The sequence below is a fragment of the Quercus lobata genome, chromosome 7 (assembly GCF_001633185.2).
Source record: "Quercus lobata isolate SW786 chromosome 7, ValleyOak3.0 Primary Assembly, whole genome shotgun sequence".
Taxonomy (NCBI): domain Eukaryota; kingdom Viridiplantae; phylum Streptophyta; class Magnoliopsida; order Fagales; family Fagaceae; genus Quercus; species Quercus lobata.
This window is the reverse complement of record NC_044910.1, coordinates 41,992,480-42,003,270: the sequence shown is the minus strand read 5'-3', so window position 1 is coordinate 42,003,270 and position 10,791 is coordinate 41,992,480. Positions and strand designations below refer to the sequence as shown.

Here is a 10,791-nt window from a genome sequence, read left to right as displayed (position 1 = left end):
AAGCTCCATTCAATTATGTCATAGGCTTTTTCTAGATCAATCTTAATGGTCATGGTCCCTCTATTTCCTTTGGTTCTGCCAATGGTGTGAATTAATTCTTGGACAATGATTACATTATCAACACCTCTCCTTCCTAGGACGAAAACAGTTTGGTAAGAGGAGACAAGCTTGTCCAAGTGAGGTCTGATCCTAGTAACTAAAATCTTGGTGATGATCTTGTAAACTGAATTACATAAGCTGATTGGTCTGTAATTCCCAATAGTTTCTGGGCCTTGAATCTTAGGAATGAGAACAATATGAGTGTTGTTGAGATACTCGGGAACTTTCCTTTCTATGAAAACTTTTTCGACCTCTTTCCTCACTGAGTCCCCAACTATGAGCCAAAACCTTTGAAAGAAACCAGCATGTAACCCATCCGGACTCGGGGCCTTGTAAGGTTTCATAGACCAGAGAGCCTCCTTAATTTCTTCAGTGGAAACCATGGTATCAATTAGCTGCTTTTCCTCCTTTGAAAGCTGAACATGCCACTGACTCAGACTAGGGGGGTTCCGGAAGACCATCTCTTGGGAAGTAGTGTACAAAGTCTGGAAACCAACCCTAAAATGCTCCATAACCTCCCTTTCCTCAATGATCCACAACTCCATCTCATCTTTGACTGCCGCAATATGATCTCTTTTCCTCCGAGCAAGGGTAGAAACATGGTAAAAAGAGGTGTTCCTATCCCCATGGATCATCTAGTTCAGCCTAGACTTCAACAACCAGAGATCATGCTCTTGATCCAGAATAGTCTCTAGCTCACCAAGGAGCTGGTTCTCAAGACAAACAAGAGAGGAGCTAGGATTGATGGACAACGCCTTTTGGGTACCATGAATTCTAGCCAAAATCCTCCTCTTCTTTTGATGGATGTTACCAAAGTGGTTTCTATTCCTCACTAATCAATGGACTCCTCTAACTCCCTATTTCCATTCCAAGCTTTGGACACAATGGTGGGAAAGGATATGTCGGAAGGCCAAAATTCTTGAAACCTAAACGGCCTGTTAAGCTTGACTGTACTGACTGGTAGAGCTTCCATGAGAACATGGCAATGATCAGAGTGACACCTAGGGAGGTGGGTTACTCTAGCATTAGGATACATGACGCACCACTCTGGGTTCATGAAAAATCTGTCAATCCTTTCAAGAATCAAATTACTGATGTCTCTCTTGTTGGTCCAAGTATATCTAGGACCCAAAAAACCCATATCCACCATACTACATCTATCAAGGCAATCTTTAAAAGCCAGAGAACGATTGATGTTAACACCTCTACCCCCAAATTTGTCCTCATCAATTAACGGCTCATTAAAATCTCCAGCCATAACCCACGACAACTTATGTAATTCTGCAACTTTAGCTAAATTATCCCATGAAATACTTCTTTCCTCACTCCTAGGGCTGGCATAGATAGTAGAAAATAACCAATTGAGTCTAGAGTTTCGTACCTGAACTTCAATGTGAATTTCCTGCTCTGTCTTCGCAAGCAGTTCCACCTCCACAAAATCAGAATTCCAAAGAAGCCACAAACCACCAAAGTATCCGATGGTATTTGTGTGAATGGCACCATCAAAAGGCATCCTGTCAGTCATTGCCTTAGCTCTATCACCTCCCAATTTTGTCTCCATAACCATAAGGATGGCCGGATTATGCTCTTGGACTAAATTACGGATATGTCCCTGAAAATTAGGCTTCAGGGCACCTCTACTGTTCCAAATAATAAAATTCATGATGGACAAGAGGAGTAAGGCCATGGAACATACTTTAGAGGAAAGGAGCGGCACCACTTCCCTCATCGGACACCATATGATCAACGGCAAGACTACCATCATCGGACACCATTTACTCTCCGATAAGACTCCTAACTTTGCTATCCACACTCTGAATTGGGAGCTGAACTCCCTCATCTGGCACCATATTCTCATCAGTAAGGCAATTCTCTCCGATAAACTGGGCATGCAATCTTCGATCATTCTCACTAACAACTGGAAGATCGGTCTCGGCATTAGCTGTTACCGTGAATTCAAAGGCAACGTGACTGGGCTGAATGGGTTCAGACCGAGGAACAGGAGAGTGGGTGAGTGGAGGGGAGCTGCTCTTCTTGTCTGAACCAACCACACCTAAAGGTGCGGCGCACTTGTGTGAAGTACTAGGAGTTAAACTTCTGGCCAAGTGCTTTTTGTTTTTCACTAAGGAAGGTTGTGGTATGGGTACACGGTTAGTTGGGCTTGGGTTGCTATTGTGTGATAAACTAGTCACCACCTCCTTAAAACCATCCACAGGTAATCTGGCCATACTTGGGCTTGAAATGGGCCTTTCCTTTATAGTAAACACACCAGGAGTTTTAGTAGCCCACGGTTTCACCTCCTTCTTGAATCTAGCCCCAGACTTAAGTTTGGCAGTCCTACGTGGCTCACTTTTGCTGGATGAAGGACCACCAACGAGCATGTTCATCCTTTCTGCAAACACGGGAGAAAGTTGGTTAGTGGCATTCCATGCCGAGCTACCAGCGCTCCCTGCAACAAACCCAATACCGTAATTCGTCCTATTCCCTTTCTATACGTAATGTTTCCTACTCACCATCATCCATGGACCATAGTACCCCTTCGCGTCTGTCTTCTCACATGCATTATGCGTGATAACACCTTGCACGTTCTGCCGATCAACACATCCATCAACACCGTCGCTAGTTTGGCTAACCTGAACTTCCTCCATCAGAACTATCGGTTCCTTACCCTTATCCTTGCGAATAGTATATGGGCAAGCTTCAACCTTATGCCCAATTCTTCCACATGAAAAACACAACTTATGGATTCCCTCATACGTAACCACCTGCTCAAAATGTCCAATAAGAATGCTGTTGACAAGCAGTTTGTTGATATCAATCTGGATACATATTCTGGCGTATCTGCCGTGCGCCTCCATGGCTGTGTGTGAATCAATCCTTAACACCTTGCCAATGGATTCACCGATTTCCCTAAGCACCTCTGTCTCATAAAGTTCGATGGGGAGTTCATTGGGCACGATCCAAACAACAATAAGAGAAACATTTGTCGTTGAAGGCTTGAAAAAAGGCTCCCACGGTCTCAATGAGAGGAAATGGTCCCCAATGAACCACGGACCCCTTTTAATCACCCTCTCTAAGTCTTCTTTGGAGAAGAATCTAACTAAGAAAAAGCCATAACTGAGGTCGATGCAATCCATCCTCCCCTCAGGTCTCCATAGTTGCGCCAACTTGCTCTGCATATAGTTGAGACCCACTATTTTCCCAACTAGTTTCACTATGATAGCCTTAGACCAAGGACCACAAATTCGTTTCTTAGTTTCTTTAGATAGCTTCATTTTCACCTGCCCATCACGGACTGAGTTGGATTCTTCTTTATTCTCATCGTCGAAGTCTGAGTCTTCCTCCATCTGGTCGGTCAAGTTGAAGGCTTATGCAAAGGCACCTAGTATTTCCCCTACAAGCTTATCTTTAAATGAAGGTTTGGCATTAGGACCCGTGGCTTGGTTATCCAGTGAGGGCGAGGAAGCCCGAGAACCACCATTAAACTCCGCATGGTTGATGTCTTTTACCTTTTTGTTGCTCCAGACCAGCTCAGCTTCTTCCTCTCTTGAGAGCGTTCGTGGCTGCATGATGCTGAGAGTTAAATATCTCATTACTTGTAATTTTATTAGTGTGAATCAATGATACAGTGGTGGTAGTTGTGATTGTTGTTTATTGTAATAGATATATTATTTTATTGTGTTATTTTTATTATTTTATTGTGTTGAAAGTTAAAATAAAACCACTCATGTTGGATGTTTTGTAAAATAGATAAAGTAGTTTTTGTGGTGCCAAATAGCTAAATTTATGGCTCCACTAGTGTGGATGTTTTAAACCTCACTTCACAAAACAATACAATATAATTATATAATAAAATTATATATCTACTACAATAAACAACAACCACTGCCTCTAAAACAACAAAATAATATAAATTTAATAAAATATTGTTTACTATTTTATTAAAATTATTTTACTATTTTTAAAATTTTTTTTGGGAATGCTCCAGATTAGCTAGGGTAGAAATGATACCTAGAGCAATCTTCTTTTTCCTTTTCGGCTTGTCCCGGCCCGGTTTGTATTGGTGGAGCCATAAATTTAGTTATTTGGCACCACAAAAAACTACTTTATTTATTTTACTTTCTTACTTTACAAAGCACCTAATATCAGTAATTTTATTTTAGTTTTCAACACAATTAAATAATCTAAACAACCATGGTTGTCAAAACCGCAATTTGGATTGTAGAATTGTACGATTTTATGATCCCACCTCATCAAAACGTTTAGAATCGCACTAGAATTGTAAAAATTGTAAGATTGTATGTAGGATCGTAGGGGATCCTACTGATTCTACCGATCATACCAAAACATCAGTTTTTGGTTTTTGGTTTTTTTTTTTTTTTTAAGGGATAAATTTTTGGTTTTGATGAAGTTTTAAGAGTTTTTTTTTTCTATGTTATGATGGTATGGATTTTTTTTTTTTTTTTTTATAAAATTATGTTAACCTAAGCAAGTGTTTTCTAGTTTTTAGTTCACTTGTAATCAAAATGAAGGAATGCTTCATCATTTCCAAATGAATAATTTATATTGGCTTTGCTACATTTTAAGCTATAATGTTGTTAAATTTGTTTGATCAATATACTAAAATCTATTATAATATTACTAAAATGTTTTTCTTATATATAATTTTATTAGTATGCTTGTATTTGCATATTGATTGATTGATTTTTTTTTAGAATACTCTGTAATTGTTGTTGAGTGATATAACTTGAATAGTTGAGTGTGAAATTGTATCTTGATCTCTTTTGCAACTCTAGTATACAAATATGCAATGTCTACATAAATGATGAAATGATTGATGATGATTAGGACAATGGTCATAGGAACCCTATAATAAGAATAATTAAATGTTCACTTCACCTTAATATTAATCTTGTTTTTGGATTTCATATTTTAGTTAGCTAGTTTACATTTGATAAATTATTTTGGATTTTAAACTTGGAACTTGGAACTTGGAATTCCATATTATTGATAAATATTTTAGTATTTGGTTGCTAATTAAACATTTATTGAACTTTTTAGATACATTGGGTCAAAATGTAAATATATTTGTTTCGTTGGTATAGACGTATAGACGTATCGATGTATGATATGCAAATTACATCATTTAATGCAAATCTTTGTTTTTTTATGGATAAATTCATAATTTACGTGATTATTCAACATACAAAATTATTATTAATGTATTTTTTGCTTTAAATATGAAAATATGTAGGATCCCACCTACCTCTCATGATCCTACGTAGAATCCCGATTTTGACAACCTTGTAAACAACACAATAAAATTATATATCTACTACAATAAGCAATAGCCACCACCACCAACATAATAAATAATATAAATTTTAATAAAATTTTTTTTATACCTTTTTAGCTACAATGCACAGCCATCTTTGATTGTACACCATAGCTCAAAGTCAAATATTTTTGGCTTTCCCTCCACCATTGCAACATGCTTTTTAGTATTGGTGGTGCTAAAAATACTAAAATAGCAATATGGCTTTTACACCACCGATACTAATGTTCTAATATAGACATAAAAATCCCCTCCCAAAAAAAAAAAAAATGTCTTGGTAAAATAACTTGATCAAGTTTATGAGAGATGATTCAAGTGCTTATAATTCTACGGGTCCACTTTCTACCAAATATTTTATTTGACACTTTAATATAATTGATAATTATAAAGTATGTGGAAGAAAAGAAAAGCGGCCCAAACACTTGAGGAATTGTCAAACTAAATTTTGTGGAGAGTTTATCCCCAAATCATTTTGGAGGGAAAATTTTCCAACTCATTATATAGCGATTGATGGTATAAAACCATCAATGTGAAATTTAGCCACATGATTTATTTAATAAATTATGTGCCTTATTTAAATTAAAATGAAAAGTAATAGTATAATAAATTCATACCACACCAAATCACAAAGACCAAGATTTTAAACAAGATGGAACGAAGAATTAGGTAAACATAATTAATAACCTGTATATGAAATATTTTGGCCATTTCAATTGAAATTCAACGAAGTTGATGAAATTCAGTCCCAAAACTAATTTGACCACGCTATATGAGGCTAGCCTGTGAAATAAGGGATAATAATAAAATTCATAGAACTATTTCACCCAAAATAAATAAATAAATACACTGCAAGAGGTTTACCTTGACATGCTTGTAAAAGAAAGGGATTTCCTTCGTAGCTGTCTTTGCATGAACACGTAAAAGTTAAGCTACCCTCTGAAGTAAATGCGGTGCACAAATATCGGTTGAGTCGTTATATGACCAAGCTCTAAATCTCTAATTATCATATGTACGTAAAATGCTATATCAATCCCCCATTCCAATACTACAGGGACGTAGGATATATTTTGGACTACAAGTTCAATTGGGTTTGTTACGTGAGCCTCAAACCAATTTTGTTCCGCTAAAAATGCATACTTGCATTCTTGGTTAATTATAGGCTCTATAGTTGCATTGAATACTCGGTTAAATATGTTGGCATTATAGTTGCACTGAATACCCCGAGATATCGAGGGATCGGAGTTTGGCAGCATTTGATGCCATAGCAACCATGTGAGTACATAATTAGTAAAAGGTACATGTTCCTCACAGAAAGATATGCACGCAGCAATATCATAGCCATCTAGGGACTTCATTGAGGTAAAGATATTGCAACCTGTGGCAATAAATCTGTCGTGGGGTTGGGAGAAAACAAAAGGGCTTCCTGCTAAGTCCACAATTTCGGACAAAATTGCCTTATGCCCTTTTCACTCAAATTATATAGCCTTATTCCCCCTTCCCAAACTAATTAGGAAAATGCCCCTCTTTTGAAACTCGACTTTTTCAAAATCGAGTTAAGCTCTATAGTGACGTTTTTAAGGACCTATAGTGGCGTTTTGTAACTCGAGCTCCATGAAATCGAGTTATAGGCAATAAAATTTCCGATAAATTGATTTCATGGAGATCGAGTTACAAAACGTCACTATAAGTTTTTAAAACGTCACTATAAAACTCGACTTTCTCAAAATCGAGTTAAGCTTTATAGTGACTTTTTTAAAGACCTATAGTGATGTTTTTAAGGACTTATAGTGGCGTTTTGTAACTCGAACTCCATGAAATCGAGTTACAAAATGTCACTATAAGTCTTTAAAACGTCACTATAGGTCCTTAAAAACGTCATTATAGGGCTCCAAAAAAAATTTTTTTTAACTCGATTTTGAAAAAATTGAGTTACAAAAAAGGGGCATTTCCCTAATTAGTTTGGGTGAAAAGGGCATAAGGCCATTTTGTCCTCACAATTTCTATGGTCTTTGTAATGCTATTAGCACAGCTTGAAAATATGGGATGTTTGACGCAAACTATGCCTTGTAATGAAATCTCCAGCACCTCTAGGTTGAACCTCAAAAAAGGCTTGGGATAGGAGAAATTTTCATTGCAAGATACTACAAACCAATCATTATGGTAGTAATCAGCTTAGGGTCGGCCTCAAACATTTTAGGGCCTTAGGCGAGAATTAAAATGGGGTCTTTTTTATATTTATGTATTAATTAAATTAATATTTATTTAATATTTTTATATTATAATATATTTCATTTAAAATATATTTTTCTTGTCTTTTGAGATGCAAATTGACTAATTAAATTTTTATACTCAAGTTCTTCTAACATCTCATTTTTAATCGATTGTATAGCTAATCTACTTAATCTTTCTTGAGACATTGTTGATTTTAGATATCATTTTATTAATTTCAATTTTAAAAAACTCATTTCTGCATAAGCAACTGTAATAGGTATTGTTAGTAAAATTATATAAGCAATACATGTATTTGGAAATGAATCTAACCTTTTTATATAATTTAGTATGTCAATTGGAAAATATTCTTTTATTTGTAAAATTTATTTTAAAACTTTTAACTCTGAAAATAAATCTAAACCATCAATATTATAATAACATCTTGTTTGAGAAAAGATTTAAGTTTAAGACAGTATTTTTACAAACTATCATCATCTAGTTGAAAGAGAGAGAGGTGGAGAGCAAGAGTGAGAGAGAGAAAAGGTATGAGCAAATTTTAGGGATTTGAGATTTTTGATTTTTTTTTTTTATTTTTATTTGAGATTGTTTTGTGGGTAATTTTTTAGATCAGGTGATTAACATGCTTGGAATTGTAACTAACTAACTAACTAGGTTCTATTATTCCCCATGTGCATTAATAATTCCAACATGTGCTAAATGTGATTAACATGCTTGGAATTGTAACTAACTAACTAACTAAATCTCAATACAACAATTATTATCCATATGCTTATAGCATTCCTAACATTTCCCTCCCCTTGAAAACACCTTGCCCACAAGGTGTTGTTGTGAAATAGCATCTTCATCAAAGGAGATCTTCCAATGGACCAATACCGTAGTGACATTTTGATCACCATATTCATGCATTTCTCTTTGACAAGCGGTCCGGTGCACATGAAGGTTTCTTCTTCGTAGATCTTCAAACTTTGCTCAAATTCTTGAGCCTTCAATGGTTCTTCAATCTTCAAGGTCTCATTGGTTCTTTGAACCTTGAAATGTTCTAGTATCCTCAAGACCTCATTTGATTCTAGAACCATTAGAATTCTTGGAGCTTGTATCTTGGATTCTTGGATCACCGACACTTGGATTGCCAATTCTTGAATCATAGACTCTTGAATGGAAGCCTCCATTGGTGCATCAAGAATGGGTTCTTGGAAGATCATCATCACCTTCTTTGTTGATTCTTTCGATTGAACTTCAAGGGCAGCATGTACATGTATATCATCATCCACTTTGACACAAAAATCAACATCTCGGCTTGCAACAACAGTAGTAGATTCTTGGAACTTGATTTGTTCTTCGAGTTTCATTGAATCAAGAGATTGTAACTCCTCTTCCGTCATGTTCTCGAGACCCTCTTGCAATCTTGAGAGCTCCTCCTTCATGGCCATGTTAGATTCATCCAAGGCCTTCATCTTCTTTGAAATATCCTTAGCTTCTTCTAAGGCTTTGTTCAACAATCCTTGTATTTTTTTCAAAAGTTTTCTTTCATCACAATTGCTCGTCTCTGGATCAACGGCTCTGATACCATTTGTTAGGAACCCGGTGGTTCCTAATGGAGATTGATGGGAATTATAAGGGAATGGATAGGGATTATAGGGAAATTGACTTAATTCGAGGTAGTCACCCTCCATAGAGAAAGAGAGAGATTAAGAGAGAGAAATGCACTAACAAATTGGTTTATTCTTCATTGATTCCTCATATTGGATTACAATCATGTATTTATAGGAGACTAGCTCTAATCTCATTGGTCCACATGGCCTCATCCTATTGGTTCTATTATTCCCCATGTGCATTAGTAATTCCAACATGTGCTAAATGTGATTAACATGCTTGGAATTGTAACTAACTAACTAACTAGGTTCTATTATTCCCCATGTGCATTAATAATTCCAACATGTGCTAAATGTGATTAACATGCTTGGAATTGTAACTAACTAACTAACTAAATCTCAATACAACAATTATTATCCATATGCTTATAGCATTCCTAACATCCCATATCGTAGGTACTTCAAACCTCCCAACAATGCTTACTTGATTACTAAAAGGAGAACAAAGTGCGAAGAACTCAGATGGACACCCCAACACCGACCCGAGTTGCTTGGCATCCCCCACCTGATGGCTGCGTGAAAATAAACTTTGACGGAGCAACTTTCAAGGACATCAATAAGGCTAGTCTTGGAATCGTTATTCGGGATGGGTTTGGACAGGTGCTGGCATCCCTATCGGAGCAAATTCAACTCCCTTACTCATCGGACCTAGTTGAAGCAATGGCAGCGGCAAGAGCTATCTATTTTGCTGTAGAACTTGGCTTCTCTAGTTACGTGTTGGAAGGTGACTCAGAATTGATAATCAAGGCACTAAAGAATGAGGAAGACTCACTTGCACCCTTTGGTCACATCCTAGCTGCAGCCAAAACCTCAACAGATGTTAGTTGTATTTCATTTTCCCATATTCGTAGACTTGGCAATTCTTTTGCTCACAACCTTGCAAACCATGCACAACATGTTGCGGGTTTAAAGGTGTGGATGGAGGATGTTCCTCCACACCTCTATTCTGTATTATTAATCGACCATGGTTGATTTTCTTAATAAAATTCCAGTCTTGTTTCTCAAAAAAAAAAAAAAATCAGTCACATAATTCATTAAATAGGTCATGTGGCTAAATTTCACATTGATAGTTTTATGAATCGCTATATAATGAGTTGGAAAAATTTCCCTCCAAAATGATTCGGAGATAAACTCTCCACAAAATTTAGTTTGACAATTCCCCAAGTGTTTGGGCCGCTTTTCTTTTCTTCCACATACTTTATAATTATCAATTATATTAAAGTGTCAAATAAAATATTTGGTAGAAAGTGGACCCGTAGAATTATAAGCACTTGAATCATCTCTCGTAAACTTGATCAAGTTATTTTACCAAGACAATTTTTTTTTTTTTTTTTGGGAGGGGATTTTTATGTCTATATTAGAACATTAGTATTGGTGGTGTAAAAGCCATATTGCTATTTTTGTATTTTTAGCACCACCAATACTAAAAAGCATGTTGCAATGGTGGAGGGAAAGCCAAAAAAATTTGGCTTT

At 36.2% G+C, this 10,791-nt stretch overlaps 2 protein-coding genes across 2 annotated transcripts; one reads left to right on the top strand and one right to left on the bottom strand.

Annotated features, from left to right (window-relative positions):
- Nucleotides 1–931: 931 nt before the first annotated feature.
- Nucleotides 932–1,762, bottom strand: LOC115952068. The gene has a single exon (XM_031069154.1). It carries the CDS (start codon nt 1,760–1,762, stop codon nt 932–934), a length of 831 nt encoding a protein of 276 aa, XP_030925014.1.
- An 8,018-nt stretch (nt 1,763–9,780) lies between these two features.
- LOC115952067 lies at nt 9,781–10,290 on the top strand. Its single transcript, XM_031069153.1, has one exon. It carries the CDS (start codon nt 9,781–9,783, stop codon nt 10,288–10,290), a length of 510 nt encoding a protein of 169 aa, XP_030925013.1.
- Nucleotides 10,291–10,791: the final 501 nt, after the last annotated feature.